The sequence below is a fragment of the Acomys minous genome (assembly GCF_964271855.1).
Source record: "Acomys minous genome assembly, chromosome: 2".
In the NCBI taxonomy this organism is placed as follows: Eukaryota; Metazoa; Chordata; class Mammalia; order Rodentia; family Muridae; genus Acomys; species Acomys minous.
Genome location: NC_140484.1, coordinates 125,724,521 through 125,744,846, shown reverse-complemented (window position 1 = coordinate 125,744,846; position 20,326 = coordinate 125,724,521). Strand labels below are relative to the sequence as shown.

The 20,326-nt window shown below is 41.2% G+C and overlaps 1 protein-coding gene across 4 annotated transcripts in view; it reads right to left on the bottom strand.

Moving 5' to 3' along the window:
* LOC311589550 (lysosomal Pro-X carboxypeptidase-like) overlaps positions 1-20,326 on the bottom strand; it is a 113,475-nt gene that overhangs the window by 75,509 nt on the left and 17,640 nt on the right. For 3 of the 4 annotated variants that reach the window (XM_084768076.1, XM_084768075.1, XM_084768077.1), the window contains exons 2-6: positions 7,121-7,261; positions 5,039-5,140; positions 3,658-3,839; positions 2,884-3,041; positions 1,723-1,892 (exon numbers count right to left, since the gene is read on the bottom strand). In XM_084768076.1, coding sequence (XP_084624202.1) covers positions 1,723-1,892; positions 2,884-3,041; positions 3,658-3,839; positions 5,039-5,140; positions 7,121-7,261 — 753 coding nt within the window. Of the gene's footprint in view, positions 1-1,722; positions 1,893-2,883; positions 3,042-3,657; positions 3,840-5,038; positions 5,141-7,120; positions 7,262-10,133; positions 10,265-16,509; positions 16,702-20,326 lie in introns of all 4 variants that reach the window. The other variant, XM_084768078.1, reaches the window with a different exon arrangement.

Below are 20,326 nucleotides of genomic sequence, written 5' to 3'. Positions count from 1 at the left end.
CCTTCCTCCCTGTGTTCTGCGGGCCAAGTCCGTGATTATTTCTGCATGACTGTTGCAGCTTCTGTTAGCAGTAAACAAAAGCAAATAGGGACAATGTGCAAAGACAAATTAGAGAGAATGATAGCTGAATTGACGTGGAAAACAGCATTTAGTCACTGCCCAAGGATACTCTGGAGATGCACATGGGACAGAGGGAATTAAAACACCCTCCCTTCCCTCACAAGCTGACTGTTATCTCATCAGGCTGAGCCTGAGTTACAGACTCAGAAAGGGTCTGCTGATTGTCAGCCCTTTAAAGAGGAGGAAGTGCATCAGAGAGAGGAGGAGTTCTGACTAAATGGAACCATCCAAGTGAAAGAGCAGTCCCCAGCTGGGTAGTGTTCCAGGGATTAGTGGGTTGAGAGGACAGATAGGGTCAAGAAAGGAGAAACAGAATGAGCAGAGAACACGGAGGAAGCTGAAGCCAGTTTAGAAGCGAGGAGCAGCGAGAAACAATCTGCAAAAGGCAAATGTGTAGCTAACTGTGGGAAGAGAAGGAACAGGCCGTGGGAGGCTCTCAAACCAAAGGCAAGAGAAGTGGTTTTTGTTTCGGGTGGACAGTTCTAGACCACCCTAAGCTACAAAGTGAGCTTTGTGTGTCTCAAAATAATTATAATAACCTTGTATTATCAACATCCAGAGCTTAACTCAGTGTATGTCAGCTTCCAGCCTGTTGTGTACAAGATGTTCACTTTATACAAAAAGAAATGTAACTCTGAGAGTAAGAGAATTTATTTTGTTTTAATTACAAATTGTTAAGTAAGGTGTAGTTTTAGTAGTTCGGTGGCACAGTTGGAAGAGCTTTTGAAACTTGGGTCTCACATAACCAATTAAATTTTCATTTCCAGCATCCATTCTAGCTGGAGTCAAAAATAGCCTCAAAACATAACTGTCTTTTGCTTTTTAAAACTCTTATTCTTAACAAGAGAATAACTTAAAACATATGCAGTAAACGCTGTGGACAGCAAAAGAATCTTTAAAATTATAAAAAGAACGGGTAAGTTTATAAAGTGCTCATGCATTTGTAGAACCAAAAATCAATGTGTTTACACTTCTTAGGTCCATATTAGTAATATAGGTATTTGTAACCATTGATATCTGTTCTTCTAAGGCACAGAGATAAAAACAGGACAATTCAAGAAAGAAGAGTCGTTATCCAGGATGCTGGGGGCTAAGCAGCAGCCTGGGGCCACGCCCTCCCACTAGCACCTAAACGGTACCCTCCCCCATTCGGCTGCTCAGCATAGTGATCACCCTTCATGGTGTGTGGCATTTAGAACGTTTATCAGCTCACCAAATAATCATAACACTTCAATAAATCAGCCACTTATCATGTTTCTTCCATGTGTTACATACATTTAGGCACAATAGATATATCACAAAATTAGATAAGCTACATATATAAAGTACAGCCCAGGATTTGGCACACAGTAATTATTCTATTAACAGCAACCATTGGTCTTAATGGAATAATTGATGCATTTTTTTATCCTCAGACCTCAGAAGAGGAAGATAAGGCTAAGAAAGGCTATCTCAAATGTCCAAGATAAGATAATCAGAAAACTGCTGAACTCATCCAGCCCAGAACTGCTGGCTCCACAGAGCCCTGCCTCATTAATGTGTATTCTTCTGATGAAAGCCAGAAAGGCATTTATAAGTGAAGACAGGCTATTATCCTGTTACCTTGATAGGCCAAGAAGGCAAAGGCTTTAAAAAGTTGGCTGGGTATGGGTAGTTCACCATGGCCAGGTTCACCCAGGTCTCAGAGAGCCAGTCTTTCAGGCGTGGGATGTCCTCAGAGTTTAGGGAGGTACACAGGTGGAAGACTCTGGAAAGCCATAGCAGGCCACTGCCTGGAGACAAAACGACATTGCTGGAACCTGAAAAATGCTAGTCAACAGAGGTCTTCACAGAGCTCACTCTTTGAATTACAGAAAATGCAACTTTCTATGCCACTTCACCAAGAATGTTTGCACCATTCAGTAAAATGCTTTAACACAATCTGATAATTCCAGGGCAGACAAATGGAACTTCATTGTGGGACTTGCCAAAATTAGTATTATTACTTCTCATTATAACTTAAAATATTTAAAATTTATTCAATCTGAAATAAATAAATAAATAAATAGGATACAATAGAACAATATGAATGAATAAGTAACCACATAAGACAAATAGATACAGCTAACATAGAACATAGAGCAAAAGATACAAGGCAAAACAAAATCCCATAAATGTGTGTATGTGTGTGTATAATGTGTGTATGTATGTATGTATATGTATATGTATATGTATACATACATATAAGGGTAAAATTCCAATTAAAAATTTCAAGAACAAGTGAAGTCACTCTACGATGAAGAAATGAGGATAATGATGGATTCTGCAAGCGTGCTGATGTAGCTCACAGCGCCATCAGACTGCTGAGAGCCCGATATGCTCCCTATTGATCTGGATGATAATTACATCAAACAATTTATCAGCCCATGCATTTTGATTTCTTTTCTTTTCAATACTTATTAAAATATGTGCTTTAAACAGTAGGTGGAGGGGTGTTGAAAAGATAACACAACAGTTAAGAGCACTAACTGCTCTTCCAGAAGATCCAGATTCAGTTCCCAGCACCAACATGGTACCCCACCACAATCTGTAACTCCAGTTCCAGGGACTCAGATGCCCTCTTATGACCTCTGAGGACATCAGACACACACATGGTACAGAAATATACATTCAGGCAGAACACCCATATACATAAAAAATTTTTTAATTAAGTGGAAGTGTTGAGCAAATGACGTTCCATATTAAAAAAAGCAATGTAAATCCATTCTTTTGGGTAAAGCTTACCTGTATTTGAGAGTCGGTTAATGGCACCCCAAGACCTAAGGATGCTCTCTGAACATGTTACACTATCTTTCCTGAAATCTTCAGTTACGATCTTCATAAACACACCACAGGGAGTCAGCTCTTCAAACTGCCAGATAGGAGCGGAAGCTGCTAGAGCTCTAAATGACCAAGAAGATGAGAGGAGAAAGGAAAAAAGTGTGACTCAGCTAAGTTTTAAAACAACAACCTCAAGCCAGATGAAGTTCTAGCACGGAGAGGGGGGGTGGCGTGAGGTCCCATCACCAACTGGCGATGGATAGTTGCTAGGAGAGGGAGAGTCGGTTATCTTAGCAGTGTGGCCAGTGGTAGGAGACACACTCCAGTAGAAGGCACATAAACAGCACAAATTGGACTTGGTGGGTGTAGGGGAGGAGGAGGAAGAGGAGGAGAAAGAAAAGAGGAAACATAAAGTTGTATAAGTAGGAAAGGAGGGATGATTAGTCTAGGAGGAGCTGGAAGAGAAGGGTAAAATACACTGTACAAAAAATTCAATAACAAACTAATAAGAACCAATTTTTTTAAACTGCAAAGAAATCAAATAAAAATAAACATTAAAAATAATTTTAAAAAAATAAAACGGGAACTGAGCCTTCACAAGATGATTAGAAAAATAGCATGGCTGACAAAGAAAATCCAGAAACATCTATGTACAACTTGAAACAGGCTTTACCCTGGGCCAATTCTTGAGTTTCTCTTGCTTAGGCTCATGCTCATGGGCAGCGTAAATGCACCTACCCGACTACTAAATGAGGATATTTCATCCTGAACCAGGCTGCAAGCATGCCACCGTAAGAGCCCCCGATGGCGATGACAGGTTGATCACTCGCCCCTGGGATTGTTCTTTTCAAGTGTCTGATTAACTCTGCAAAATCAGCCAGAGCCTGTTCTGATGTCAGGAAATTCAAGTGCTTGGACTCCTGTGTCGGGTGGGGGGAGAGGATGAACACAGGTGTAAATGTGCACGCAGTCACAGCTCAGGCACAGCTGAGGTCCAGAACAGGACTTGAATTGTGTTAGTTGTTTTCCACATACAGTTCCTAGGAGGTTGAGTCAAAATGCCAGTCGGCACACAGGGTGTGGTGTTTTCAACAACTCGCCAAAGATGAGTGAAATTTGTACAACATAATACATTTTTCATGGAATGTAACTTAATCTCTATCTTATTGTCTAGCCTTCAGTTTACTGAAGAATGCCTCCAAGGTCTGTTGACAGCAATGGAGGAAGAGGCCTGAAAGGCTTTTGAGGTCTGGTCTAACCATCAGACAAAGGCAGCAGAGTGGAGGTGGGAGCTGGCAGCATAACTGGGAGAAGTTCAGGCCCGAGGTTCTGTGCTAAGGAAGACACAGGGATCCATAGGCTGAAGAATACTGGGGACACTGGGAGGCATGTGTCCCTCCCTCCTCCATCTCCTGTACCCCGGAATTTCAGGACCTGAAGGCCCTGGTCACCAGGCCTTCAGTGTCCCAGGCCAATGGCACTAGACTCTAGGATAGGAGCTGCTACCCCACCTGCTGCCAAAAGCCAAGGGTCCCAGTACCTAAGGTCTGCATAGGGACTGCAACTCATGGAACCAAGGGTCGCAAACCCCAAAGCCAGCCACGTTCTGTCATTTAGAGGCTGCGACTTGTTACTGCTTCTGCCAGGCTGTTGCCGCAACTCACTGCTCTTGGACACTGAAGCAAAATCATGTCTGCCAGAAACCAGCATTCTTATCCTACCCACAGTCACTATCCAGATGAACAAAAGGACCCCTGGTGACCAGTGACAGTCAGTTGCGCATACCTGTCATCCCAGTACTCAGGGGGCTGACAAAGAAGAAAAGTGAGTTTAATGCTAGAATGAGCTATGCAATTCCACTCTCTCAAAAACAACAAAGAGGAGGAGGGGAAGGAAAAGGAAGGTATGAACAGTGCTGGAGACGTAGTTCTACTGGAAGAGTGCTTGCCTACAAAGGATGAAGCCCTGAGTTCAATCCCAGAACCACATGAAGCCAGGCAGTCTGTCTGCTGCACACCAGGAATCTTTGCACTTGAAGGTGAAGGTAGGACACCCTGGGATACTGGAGACCTTGAGCCTGGGGGTCGGGGGACAACCTTAAAGAGAAATGTGTACTTACCTTGAATGAGTCCTTACCAAAGGGAAGGGACTCCCCGTAGTACCGGTGCTCAGCAAACACCAGCATAGCCTTCAGCTTCTCAGCCACATCCCACATGAACCCCTAGGAAGAATTCATGAATCTGTAAGTAAAATTAGGCTGCGAAAATGAATCACAATGAACTTTTGCAGACCATACAGAATGGATATTAAGCCAGACAGGGAAGAGGACTCTGAAAACTGTGCAATTATGTGTCTTCCACAGACGTGTGATCCTTACTCCACTTTTGAACATCACACCACACTATCTTAGAGTGCGAAAAATGAGAATGGGTTCTGTAGCCAGGAATAGTGGCAGCACCTGTACTCTCGGCAACAGAGAGACAGAGACGGAAGGGTCCCCCCCGGCCCCTAGTGCAAAGCTGAGTGACCTGGACATAGTAACTTCCAGATCCACCTGAGATCACGATGATGAGCCTGCCTCAGAAAAGAAACAAACAAAAGCAAACCCTAGCCTTTGGTTGTCCATGCACTACAATTGCCACCTCATCTTCTGATACACACACTAAACACCCTTGGGACTTTAATCTTATATATTAAGAGGAACTAACAGCACCTGTTACTAGCTCCTGCTTACAATGTGTCAGTTGCTGTTCTAGCCACTACATGTAATAATTCACTTCATTATCACAATAAACAAGATCAAGCACTGTGGTTTTACAGACAAGGACACTGAGACGCAAGGCTCCATGTCCACACAGGTGCAGAGCCCAGACTGAAATGCGAGCTGTAATGCAGAGCAGTCACCAAGGGCCACTAGACTTCCTTGACCCACACAGATGGCTCCTCACCAGCCATTTGCTGCCTCTTTCCCTTTGACTGGCTGGTGCCCTTGGAATCCTCCCTAAGAAAGCATCCAAGGCAGACAGCATTCATTGACCAGAAGGTTGAACGTGGATTAAATAAAGTCTAATGGACGCTGTCGGTGTTTAATGTTACTATTTCCTAATGAGGCGTAGGAACCTCAAAATGGCTTAGGCTGTTTTGACCAATCGATAAAGATTTAAAGGAGCTACATGCAGGGATAATGGACATGTTAGCCTGACACCTGTGGTTTTCAAGACCCCACTTCTCTTCCAAGGAGCCGCTCTCTCCTGCCACCTTTCTTTCCTTGTACAATTGTGTTTGTTTCAGGAAGAAATACACTGTCATGCATCTTCCTGAAAGCAGTGTCACTGTTTCTAAGAATAACAGAACACACTCAACGAACACATGTGTAAGCTTCTCTCACTAAATCTAAGCTTCCTGTTCTCAGAAAAGTGTGAGAAATATTCATTTCAGTAGTCATGTCTGAAAGCACAGTACTTGTCCAAATGGATTTTTTTCAGGAAGAAACGCACTGCAACGCATCTTTCTGAAAGCAATGTCAGCATTTCTAAGGAAAACTGAATACACTACACTTCAGTCTTCTCATCTCTTAAATGGATATGATTAAAAAAATACCTACTTCCTAGGGTTTTGAAAACTAAAAAATTAAGGAACTTGTAGGAGTTTTTTAATAGATATTAACATTTTACTTAGTCCTCTTTTGAAAGATAAAATTACTCTTGAAATAGATGCAAGCAAATAATCACTAACCGCATCATGCATCTGCTCAGTTCAGCTGCTTCCTGTGAAAGCCTGAGGGCAACTCCACAGGGCTCTGTTCCTACACTTAAGCCGCTTGCAGTCTGGTGGGGCAAGACACACACAGGAGTTCCTGCTGCGGCAGGTAAAGGAGTTCTTTGCAGCATCCAGTGTTGAGAGGAGAGGCACAGCTCTGCAGAGGAGCGCGTACTAGAGCTGCGTGTGGCTTAATTATGCTGTTCAAAGCCAGCCTGGTAGCTTAGTCAGACCATGCCTCAAAATTAAAAATGGAGAGGCCTTGGGATGTATCTCAGTGTTATAGCATTTCCCCCTGTGTGTGCAATGCCCTGTATTCGATTCCCAATGCCAAAATAAAATAAAACCAACTTTCCTGATCTATATCAGAAGACATCTTTTTTTTAGCTCATCATAGTAAAAGTCCATTTGTTTAAGCAGACCTTCCCAAATGGGCACATACCGTACGATTCGAAAACCAGGTAATGTCCCCTTCATTGCCAGTGTAGAAAAGTATTACACCATCATATGTCTTCCAGTACTTATCAGCTATTAGGTACCGCTGCTTAAAAGTTTTTGTATTATAAAATCCAAAGTGATCAACCTACATTAAAAACCAAACAGACAAGGCATATTTCAAAGAAAGTAATTAGGTTCAGCATAAAAAATAATTGACTAAAATCAACCTGGATCATAAAATAATAAAAAAAAAACTATAAACATCAATCATTTGGCTTTATTCTAGTAAATATTTCTGTACACTTACAATGTGTAACGTCTTTTGAAATGTGTGTGCATTGTGGAAAAGCAAACTGATCTAATTGCATAAGCATTATCTTACAGTTAGCACTTTTCTGGTGAGAGCTTAGAATCTATTCTCTTAGCTGTTTTGGATAAATCGAAGTAGTTTTCAGAAATGAGGATAGTCCCTACTATATGAATTTCCTTTTTTATATAAGTTTATTTTTTTTTCATTACCTAAATTTTCACTATCAAAATCAAGAACTAATAAACCATTGAAAGATCAAGTGAATGTTAAGGAACACACTGAACACATGCAATGTGTGACCTGGGATTGGACCCTCATTGAACAGATGAGATATGAGTGACCGACTAGAGATGACTGAGATAATGTTACTATGGGTATTAGATGTCCCTAAACACATATTATCTTGGATGCATAAGAAAGTGTTCTATAGTCCCTCATAGTGGCACCTCTGAAAGTCAAGCACTTCAGGAAGCTGGCATTGCTACTTGAACCACCCAGGATCTACACTAGACTGAACGGTACTTCTCTCTGTCACTCCAAACAGATGGGACCCCTGTACCCAGTTTTCTATGCCTCACACACATACACACAAGATGTGGGCATCTCTAGTTCTCCTCTGTGTACTTCCTGAGTTCTACATGATCTCTATGGAATCTGAAAATTACTACCTACTTCGCAGAAGAGTACGAGTTTACAGAGACAAACTGTATAATAGCGATAACGATGCCCATATAGACGCCCCTCCTATCACATGTGTCATTCAGCAAGCATGTGTTCAACCGTCTGGGCCATAATAGCTGGGCTATCTTATTAAAAAGCTAATTCAATGTTTTTAAACAATGGTACCATAAATAAAAATTAAATAAAGAAATAAAAGAGAAGAGGAGAAACAGAGGAGATACGCAGGTGACCCCAACCAACTTGCACTCAGTGCAGCGGTTCTCCTTTTGAGGCCTGGCCAGCACCATCTGCTCTAACCAGGAACTCCATAGAAATGTGTTGCCTCGAGCTGAATCCCAGACCTACTGAATCTGAAACTTTGGGACACAGCCAGCTATCTGTGTTCTTTGGGTAATTCTGACACAGTTGAAGTTTTAAAGGCCGCTGAGCTAGAATAATCTCCAAAATGAGAGTTGAATGTGCTATTTCCTCTCTTGAGCTAGATCTCAGATGTAAGTATCTCATCATGCTAAATAAACCTCTGGTGTTAAATGATTTTAATTACCACCCAAAGAGCTCCCAAAAGCAAGCCAACTGCATCACCTGAAGGTCACCAACAACCGTAATCTCTTTCAAACTAGGGTGGCTAGACAGGCAGGCTGTGTCTGGGTTAAAGAACGCAAGCGCGTGGCCCTCTGAGACTTCTATAGCATTCTCAGAGATCATTTCGCCAAAGTGGTTTTCACCTCTCCCACTGACTTGCAGACCTAGCCTTCCCAGGAGATATTCCTTCTAACCTCTAAAAACAGCTCACAAAGAATCCCATTTCAACACTCAGGCTAAAGGCTTCCAATTTGAAAGCACTGGTGTTTATACGCCATGATAAATACAGGTCAGGAAAGGTTCTTGCCAGAGGGAAGCTGGAAAAGGGAAGGAAATGCACCTTTGGTAGGAGAGCAAGTTCACATTAACAGATGTGAACTTGGATTTCTGCTGGCTGTAAGAACAGGCATGTCCCTTAGCCCCTAAGGCCAGGGTCTTCCTACATAAAATTAGAATGACAGTACATCATGCAAAGAATCACTAGAGGGAAGGGAGAGAAGGGGAACTGAAAACACCCAGTTCCTGATTATATAAGTGCCCAATAAATGTTCCTTCTCTCCACCCCATGGCTCACCAACACTAGGGACAGGAACTCAAGGTGGGCAAGAGATACGAAGCTCTTCAGAGAATTACAGGAGTTCTTCTTATAGCATCAAAAGCTCCTACATTCTAAAGCACCTGGGTATTGAAAAGCTGGAGGTACCCTCTGTAATGTCCTCTGCGCAACCTGAATTTCCTGCATCCTCCTGGTTCCTTCCCATCATCAGGAACATCACCTGCAGCTACAGAACTGAGTTTTTAGTACCCAGTGATATCACACACACACACACACACACACACACACACACACACACACACACACACACACACACACACACACACGACAGCATGCCCTCTGCTGTCCAAACTGAGACACACACCTTCCAGGGCCTCTGAACTTTAGAAACCACAGCATGAAAGAACTGCAGATGCCATTTGACCTCCTCTACTCTAAGCAAGAAGAGCACAAAGGACTCAAATGCCTTTGCCAACCAGGGGTAACAGAGATGGAACTTCTAAGGATTTCTATAACTTGACTTAGTGACAGAATCAAAGTAGGTAGCAGTGGCGTCAGAGCCTCTCAGGCATGACCTGGAAAGGGAAGCACACTTCTGGTCTTACACAGCAGTTCTTCCAGTAAAAAAAGAAAAATTCAAAAGATGCTTCCTGCTTCACCATGTAGAAATGTGCAAAAGGGTCCTTGAGCAAGGAGGGCAGGAAGGAAAAGAGACATCCTCTAAATAAAATCTACTGTGGCAAAGATACATGTTTGCATTTTGTAACTGCTCAAGAATAAAGCATATATCCAGAAATGATATTAAATCTATTAAGCACAGTCGGTGACAGTTTGGTGCAGCGAGGACGGGAAAAGAACACAGAGTACCTGCTTCATGCTATCAATCACCTGGCCATCTCCAGTCAGAGTCGGTGCTTTGGTGGCCCCAAAGCTAGAACAGGACCAGAGAGCATGGCTTCTCACTTATTTCCGATGTAAAGCCTTTTAATAACTTGCTTCAACGCTTTACTTTTGTTCGCCTGCACAAAATGGATGAGGGAGCTTTAGGGATCAAATAATATCAGAGGAAATAATTCCGATGATAATGTGGTGAAGACAGGGAAATAATAAGTCTGCCCAAAAGGAAAATACTCATAGAAGCAGGAACCTCCCTCCCCTTCACCAGCAACCCCAGAGACCTACTTTACACTGCTTGCTTGCGTGAGCACTTGCGTGCTTGCGTGCTTGCGTGCTTGCTTCCTTGCTTCCTTGCTTGCTTGCTTGTTATTGTTGTTCTGGGGTTTTTGTTTTGTTTTAGTTTAGTTTAGTTTAGTTTAGTTTAGTTTAGTTTAGTTTAGTTTAGTTTAGAGGACCCCAGGGCCTCAAGCACGATAAGCATAAGCCCTCCACACCCCACACTGTCTCCGCTTTGACAGGGAAGGTGAGCGTTCCTCAGTTACTCTCCAACTGAAATCATCTGGCTATATAATGATGCCTTATTTTTCACACAGCCTTTTGTCCTGAACTAATCAGGATGCAGAATAGTACTCTCTTCTGTCCTAATCTTGAGGAGACCCATAGAAATGCTCATGAAAGTGAAACTGACAAATTGAGGAAGGAACACACCAGAATATAATATAGGAGACTCAACTGTTGGAGAAAAAAAAAAAAAGCATGGTGTAGCTGGGTGTGGTGGCACATGCCTTTAATTCCAGCACTCAGGGAGGCAGAGGTAGTCAGATCACTGTGAGTTCGAGGCCAGGACAGCCAGAGTTACACAGAGATATCCTGTCTCAAACAAAACAAAACAAAACAAAAACATGTGGTGATTCATCCTCCTATATAAGAGGTAGTTTGAGAGGCGAGATGAAAAGAGCTACCACAGTGCCCATATAAGACAGATATTGTGTTAATAAACATAGAATGAATAGAGTTCAAAATGGCTGGTTCCCTCACACTTCTGAAGATGTGATCCTCATTAATATTAAACTTCTGATATGTTCATAAATACGCTATAACTTAGTAACCAGTAATTGAGAAAAATAGATGTGGTTGTGAATTATATAGTAGTGCCTTTTTAGAAGACATTGTCTGCTGCATAGGAAGTGAAATTGAAAGCTCTTTTATAACTCTCAAGTTCTTGAAATGCACAGAACTTTCTTATGACCAGAGACTGGGACTCCAGAGGAAGAGTCTCATTCTTAGTTGACAAAAATCTGTGAAGGCAAATTGTTCTCTGCTAATAAAATAGAGTTACCCACCCAAAGGTATTGTTTTTGGATCACACAACAGTTAACAGTTTCATCATTTAGCATCTCAGTTTGCTAAATAACTCAGATAACCAATGAATTCCCATGACTTGAAGGCATTTAAACCACTGCAGCTCTCGAGAATGAATACTTTAACGGCAACCACCTTTCTAGCACCAGAGGGCACTGTTGTATAAGCTACCTGTAAAGTGAGCCTGCCCACTAACCTTGGTTTGCTTCTTATTTTTATGAATCACAAAAATTTCCACTATTCTGTGGTTTAAATTTTTATTAGCATGTATAAATTATATAAAATTATGGTATGTGAGAAGAGAGAGAGAGAGAGAGAGAGAGAGAGAGAGAGAGAGAGAGAGTAACAGAGAGGGAGGGGAGTAAACCAAAGAAACGCTTTCCACCTCAAGTTTCCTTTGGTCATGGTCTCTATTCCCAGTAATGGAAACTAAACCAAGATAGATATATTTCACATGATATTTTGACTTCCTACCACCTCCTTCTGTTTTCTTGTTACTCCCTCTCTTTTTCCTAAATAATCCCACTCTCCTTGTGTGCAATATACATATATATATATATTACACATATATGGAACATATACATTATATATGTCTCCATATATTATGGGGGAAATGTACTCTCTCTGTCTCTCTCTCCTCTCTCTCTCTGTCTCTCTCTTTCTCGTGTGTGTGTGTGTGTGTGTGTGTGTGTGTGTGTGTGGCAATTTTTAAAATTTATTATAATTTATTCATATTACATCCCGATTGTTACCCTCACTTATATCTTTCTTCCCTTTCCCACCCTCCCTCCCTCTTCCACCCTATTCCCCTAGACCTCTGACAGAAGGGCACTCTTCCCCCACAATATGACCACAGCCTATCAGGTCATTATTTGTCTTTCTGAATCTGCCTTATTTCATTTAACATGGTGATTTCCAGTTCTATCCACTTCCCAGCAAATGGCATTAGTTTTGTACTTCTTTATGTCTGAATCAAAGTTCCATTCTCAATGTAAAACACACTTTCTTCATCCATTTTTCTGTTGATAGCCAAGTAGACTGCATAACTAGCATGGCAGCTTGTATTTCTATGGGTATGTTCCCAAGAGTAGTAATGGCTAGATTGTTGGGGGATGGTCTGATGTATTCTGATGCTAAATTACTGCTTACTGTCTCTGTGACTTAAATTTTACTTAATAAAAAGCCATCCCACCTGGGCAGGGCAGGAGATAGGTGGGGCTAGGAGAGAGAGGAATCCTGGGAAGAAGAAGAGAGACCACCATGAGGAGAGAAGAGAGAGACCTGAAGGGAAGAGAGGAAGGCTGCCGTGGGTTAGCTGGAGGAGAAGCACGTGGCCAGCGTGGAAGGAGAATCCGGTCCAGATGAAGAACATGAGCAAGCATATGGAATTCTAGATAGAAGGCAGCTTGATAGAAGTTATTAGAAGCAGATGGCATGGGACTGAGGCAGGGATCCCATGCCTGCCCCACTATGGGAAGTAGTTTAGAGGATTGCTGTCTGCCCTGCCCCAGGTTAAGTAAGGCTATTTTAAAATGTAACAAGCGGCTGTGTCTTGATTGATCGCTAGCCGGGCCTACAGGTAAGGCAGATAACTTTAAAAACGATAGCTGGATCACGCAGAGGATCCTCACTTAGGTACTGGGGGCTTTATGCTTTCCACAGTGACCTTACTAATTCTCACCCCTCCCATGCAAGTCCTTCTGAACAGCTGCTGTTCTCCATTCCCTTTCTTAATGGTAGCACACCTGTTGAGATGAGACGGAATCTCAAAGGCAGTTCTCGTTTGCACTTTCCTGGTATGAATGCAATGTTTTCTCTCAATCATGACTCGCATCCCAATAGCGCTTTCCTATGTTTGACTTAGTCTATTGGTGATGCATTCCATTGTGGTTTTTTATTTGTAATCCTTTGCTTGTTCCTTCCTTCCTTCCTTCCTGCATTCACTCATTCTAGGACCCCAATTCCTTGCAGAATTATCATCTGTGCTTCCTAATTTCGCACTTTCCCATTTTTCTCATTTTCTTAATTTCTGTCTTTCTAACTTTAGTCAGTAGTTTCCTTATTGTATTAAACAGCATAAATCTTTTGTAAAGTTGTGGACCATTTTTAAAGTGTGGTTTTGAATTTTTTGTCTGGTATTTCAACTATTTTTTCTTGAATATTTGGAAATTATGAGCTTTTGGGGTGATTTATTGGCTTCCTTTGTGGTTTTGTGTTTCTATCTTGCTCTTTTTAGAAATGTTAAATGTCTTTCAGGGTTTTTCTTATTTCCTCATCCCTGTCTTATGTAGGTCTTATCAGAAAACAGTCTCCTTCTCTTGGACTTAGCTTTGATCCTCACCAACATTAAGAGGTTAGAAACAAACAGCAGTGACAAAAAATGATTTGACAACAAGTCAGTGGTGGAGCCGGCATAGCTATTGTTGCCTGATAAAGTGGATTTCAAACAAAAACTAGAAGAGATGAAGAAGGGCCACGGCACATTAATAAAAGGAATAACTCAAAAAACAAATAAATAAAAGGAATAACTCAATAAGAATGTATTTAACAGTTATAAATGCATATACACAAAAATGAAGTTGTCAACTTCATAAAACAAACACCAATGAGCAGATAATATATAGTTCCTGATACAGAATTGTAAGTGACTTGAATAACTCACTTTATCTCTATTTAAAAAAAATAAGTAAATAAAATAATAAAGTAAAACTCGAGATTTCAGAGTTAAATAACACCATAGACCAATTGGACATAACAGATATCTTCAGAATATTTTACCCAACATATGCAGGATGTACATTCTCAGCAGTCCATGCAACCTTCTCTAAAACAGCCCACAATAAAGGCTACAGAACAAATACAAAAAGAATTAAAATAGACTCATCTATCCTATCAGATAATCAAAGTGGAACAAAACCGGGAACTAACAATGAAAGAAAACACACAAATACTTGGAGATTGAACAAAACACTTTTCGTTCTTTCCTTCTTTTCTTTCTTTCTTTTCTTCTTCCTTCCTTTCTTTTTCTTTTTCTTTCTTTCTTTTTTTTTTTTTTTTTTTAAAGACAGCATCTCAAGAGGCTGGCGTCAAGGTTGCTATGTAGCTGAGAATGACATTAAATTGCTGACCCTCCTCTCTCTATCTCTCCAGTGCAGTAACTGTATAGGCATGTGTCGTCTGACCTGGAAACAACACTCTCAAAGTGGGGCCAATAAAGAACTCAGAAGCAAATTAAAAATTCCTGTAGTCAACGGAAAATCGAATGCACAACTTCTCAGAACATCTGAGGTACACCTAATGCTGTTCTATGAGGAGATTCTATAGCCCTTAAAGATGGGCGATATCTCAAGGTCTTAGGGAAACAGAAACACATCAAGCGCAAAAACGGCATGCAGCAAGAAATAATAAAGATCAGGTCTGGAATTAATTCAACAGATAAAAAAATGTATAGAATGAAACAGACAGTTGACTACTTGAGGAAAAACTGGCAAACCCTAACCAAGCTAACCAAGATGAAGAGCAGGAAACATTTGCTTTAGAAAAGTCAGGAATTTGACAAGGGTCTCAGTTCCCTCCACCCGTGCTCGTTGTAGTGCTAAGTTTTAACCAAAACAATGAGACATGAAAAAGAAATAATATAGATAAAACAGGAAAAGAAAAATTCAAATTATCTCTATTTATAGATGGCCTAATCCTATACTTAAAAAAAAAAAAGAGCCCTAAAGACTGAACCAGAAAAGTCTTCTATACAACAAATGCTCTCAGCAAAGTAGGAGACTATGAAATCAGCATGCAAAAATCATGCTGTAGAAAATGCTTTTCTCTACAATAGTAACAAATTTGCCAAGAACTAAGTAAACTAAGGGGGGAGAGGAATCCTATTTGTGATGACTTCAAAAAATATTTTTAAAAATACCTAGGAATAGACCTAACCAAAGAGGGGGGAACCTCTAGAATATAAACCTTAAAATGCTGGAGAAAGAAATTGAAGATGAAGGCCATTGAGCTGGATTAGAGGTACATACCACCAAGCCCAATTATCTGACTTAAGTTTCCCAGACCCACATACTGCATGGTTCCTCAGAAATCGTCCTCTGACCTCCATGCATGTGTGTGTGTGTATGTGTGTGTGTGTGCATAAGTGCACGTGTATACACACACCATAAAATAAAATAATTAAATTAAATTAAATTTAAAAGAGAAGTAGATATTAAAGAATACACCAAAGAGTCAGTTCATGAGCTGACAGAATATTATAAAATAGCTGTTTCTTATATCACAAAATGATATACTCATTCAGTGAAATTCCCATCAAAATTCCAATTACATTCTTCACAGAACTTGAAAAAAATAGATACTAAATGTACGTGGAAGCACAAAACACCCTGGCTAGCCCAAAACAATCTCAAACACAAAGAGCAATGCTTGATGTATCACAACACTTGATCTCAAAAAAATTTTTCGTGTTCACATTGGATTTTTTTTTTATTTACAATAGAAAAAAAAAAGTCATCAAGTTCTGGTATGTTAAATTATTATCGTGGGGAAAGTACAGAATAACACAGGGCCATAGGCTGTTGGACCTACAGAATAACTTTATGATTTCCACGTGCATTTGTCAGAGCTACAAGTGTTTGTTGTATTTTAAACATTTATACTCAATTTTCTTTTATTGTTTTAAATTTTTATTGTTAATTTGTTCACTTTACATCCCGATTGTAACCCCATTCCTCATTGCCTCCAAATCCCATCCTCCTTCCCTCCCTTAGTCCTCAGAAAGAGGAGCCCTCCTCCCCTAACAGCTGACCTCAGCCTATCAAGTCTCATCTGAACTGCCTGCATCCTCTTCCTCTGTGGCCTGGCAAGGCTGCCCCACCAGGGGGAAGTTATCAATGTGGGGCCCAGAATCCATGTCAGAAGCAGTCCATACTCCCCATATTACGGGATCCTCAGAAAGACTGTGCTACCAATCTGCTACATCTGAGCAGAGGGTCTAGGTCCTCACCATGCATGGTCCTTGGTTGGCGTATCAGTCTCTGCAGCACCCCCTCCTCTGCCCAGATTTGTTGGCTCCCTTGGTCTCCTTGTGGAGCTCCTGTTTGCTCCAGGTCCTTCTATCTTCCAACTCTTCCATAAGACTCCCTGTGCTCCATGCTGAAGTTTGGCTGTGCATCTCAGCATCCGCTTGGATCTCCTGCTGGGTGGAAATCTCAAATTATACTGCAGCTATACTAACAAAACCTGCATGGCATGGACACCTAAATGAATGAAGTAGAAAAGAAACCCCCAGAAATTAACCCACACAGCTACAAACAGCTGATGTCTCGCAAAGGCTCCAAAACCATACAATAGGGAGAAGATAACCTACTTAGCAATGGCTGCTGAAAAAACTAGACACCCATACGTTAAAGGATAGAATTAGATAAAATGGCTCATTGTGTACAAAAATCAACCAATAAATGGAAGATCTTAGTGGAAGACCTGACACTTTGAAATGACCAGAGAAAGCACTTTAGCAGGTAAGAGTAGGCAAGAACTTCAGAAAGGGACCCCAATAGCACCAGAAATAGCCTCCCAAAATTGGCAAATCTGATTGCATTAAAATAAAAATCTTCTGTGCAGAAAAAAAAATCACCAATAAAAAAATAGTCTATGTAATAAAGAAAAATATTTGTCAACTGTATATCAATGAACTGGTTGATACATACAATATATAGATAACTGAAGAAAGTAAACACACACACAAAATTCCTGCATCCAATCAGCAAATGGGCTAATGACCGAATAGCTAGTTCTCAAGAGAATAAACATACACCATTTAATCCCAGCACTCAGCAGGCAGAGGCAGATGGATCATTGTGAGTTCAAGGCCATTCTGGTCTACCAAGTGAGTCCAGGACAGCCAAGGCTACACAGAGAAACCCTGTTTTTTGTTTGTTTTTTTTTTAAAGTGAGAGAGACACAGAGACAGAGACAGAGACAGAGACAGAGAGGGGGAGACACAAAAGGCAAGTTTTTTAGTAAGTCTTCAATATCATTAGTCATTGGGAACATGAATTTGAGCTCTCATCTCATCCCAGTGAGAATGGCTACCATCAAAAAAGCAAATGCTGGCAAAATGTGGGAAGAAAGAACCCAACACAGTTGTGGGGAGCATTCACTGGTGCAACCACTATGGAAATCTTAGAGAAACAAGTAAGCAGAAGAAGTAACAGGAATATAAATATGGAAATCAGTGTAGATACTCCTCAAAAACTCAAATTAGAACTACCATATGACCCATCTGTACCACCCCTAGATATATACCTAAAAGGCTCTAAATCAATATATGACAGAGATACCTGCACATTCATAGTTATTGTCACACTAGTCATCATAGCTGGGAAATAGAATCATCATAGATACCCATGAACAAATGAATGGATACAGAATGTGTTCTATCAAATTTCTAGAAAAGTTTATTTTATTTTTATATATGTGTGCCTGCACCCTTAGCTAGGATTTCCATTGCTGTGATAAGGCACTGTGACCATGGCAAGTCTTATAAAGGACCACATTTCACTGGGGCTGGCTTACAGTTTCAGAGGTTTAGTCCATTAGCATCATGGCAGGAAACATAGCAGAATGCTGTCAGACATGATCCTGGAGAGACAGATGAGAGTTCTTCATCCTGATCTGCAGGCCGCAGAAGGAGACTGTGTACCACACTGGGCATAGCTTGAGTATAGGAAACTTCAAAGCCGGCCTCCATAGTAGAATACTTCCTCCCGCAAGGCCACACCTACTCCAATAAGTCTACACCTCCTAATAGTGTCATTCTCTGTGGCCAAACATTCAAACACATAGGTCTCTGGAGGGCAAACCTATTGAAGCCACAACATACCACAGAGAGAGAGAGAGAGAGAGAGAGAGAGAGAGAGAGAGAGAGAGAGAGTGTGTGTGTGTGTGTGTGTGTGTGTGCTCCCCTAGGTTCTGGACATCCTGGAGCTGGAGTCATAGACAGTTCTGAGCCACCTGACACAACTGCTGGGAATGAAACCTGATCTTCTGCAAGAATAGCAAGTGCTCTTGACCATGGAGCCGTCTCTCTAGCCCCTGAGTACAGGGTTTCTCTGTGTGTATCCCTGTCCATGCTGGACTGGCTCTGTAGACCAGGCTGGCTGCAAACTCAGAGATCCACCTGCTTCTGCCTCCCAAGTGCTGGGATTGAAGGCATGCGCCACCACCACTGGCCTAGATGTTTTTAAGAAGAAAATCATGACAATTGCATGAAAATAGATGGAACTGGAAATTATCAATGTTAAGTGAACTAAATCAGAGCCAGACAATATCAAATAGTACATTTATTTATTATAAATGTGTATTTATATTTATATATGTATGCACATTTATATGTGTATATTGTGTATGTGTGTGCATGTGATATCAAAGTACAAAAGAGATCATAAGGGGAGACAAAGGACATCTTAAGGTTGGGGAGAATTAAAAGAGAGGATATGGAATATGGAAATATTGTGAAATGAAGGCAGAAAGACTCTGTGGGAGAGAACGCAGAACAGAAAGAGAGCACAGTGGAACAGGGAAGGATGGTGGGGCAGCTGACGAATAACAAAAGTAAGATGAAATATGAATGATAATGCCAAAAGACAATTCATTCTATGCATGCCACTTTAAAACTATTTTTAGGGAGTAGCAAATACAAGCCAATACTACACTGTAATGTTAAAATTCAAATCTTCCTCACACAAAGACAGTCTTCTATAAGTCACACATGTGAGGACCACTGACATAGAAAACCTACAGTGGTCTCAGAGGCTGCTTTAAAAGACATGGATTAGGCACTAAAGAGATGGCTGCGTAGTCAGGAGCACTTGTCCTTGCAGAGAGCCCTGGATCTGTTCTCAGCATCCACACGGTAACTGTAACCCCGTGTGTAACTCACAGCCACCTGTAACTCCAGTTCCAAGAGACCCAACACCTCTTTCCGGCCTCCATGGGCTCCTGCATGTACATGCAGTCCTCTGACCTCCAGGATTGTGCTCCTTCTCACACAAGCACACACACAAATACATATACATTTTTTAATGCAAAACTACATGCTGGGTTTTTTTTATTAAAGAAGAATTTTGTTTTTCTTCTCTTTTTTAATTTTTTTAGTTTTAATTTATTCACTTTACATCCCAATTGTAGTCCCCTCTCTCCTCACCTTCCAATCCCACCCACCCTCCCGCCATTAGTCCTCAGAAAGGGGAGCCCTCCTCCCGTAACATCTGACCTCAGCCTATCAAGTCTCATCTGTGCTATCTGTATCCTTTTTCTCTGTGGCCTGGCAAGGCTGCCCTGCCAGCAGAAAGGGATCAACATTGGGGGGACTAGAATCCATGTCAGAAGTAGTCCCTACTCCTCATATTGTAGGGCCCACAAGGAAACTGTGCTGTCAATCTACTACGTCTGGAAGAAGAATTTTGAAACACCCTGCTTATAATAAGTAAGCTTTGCAAAGTTCTCACTTGCGTAGAATCCAAAAAGGAACGCAATGAAGAAAGTAAGATCTCAGTTGTCTCTCTTAGCAACTCCAACATCTAATTTTCCATACTGAGTTCACTGTAAAATGACCCCCAAGGATTTCTTATTATGATCTTAACATTTGCAGACCACTCATTGTTTAAGCACTGTGCCTCAGCACTTTAGTAGGGGAAAGGACAGCCTCAGCTGAAACCAAAAAGCTCAGAACAATAACAAGTTCAAAACTTAAGCCGAGTGGTTTCCTTGGATTGTTTTTAGCTGCTTTTGGAACCACATCAACATCTTGGAAACCGACT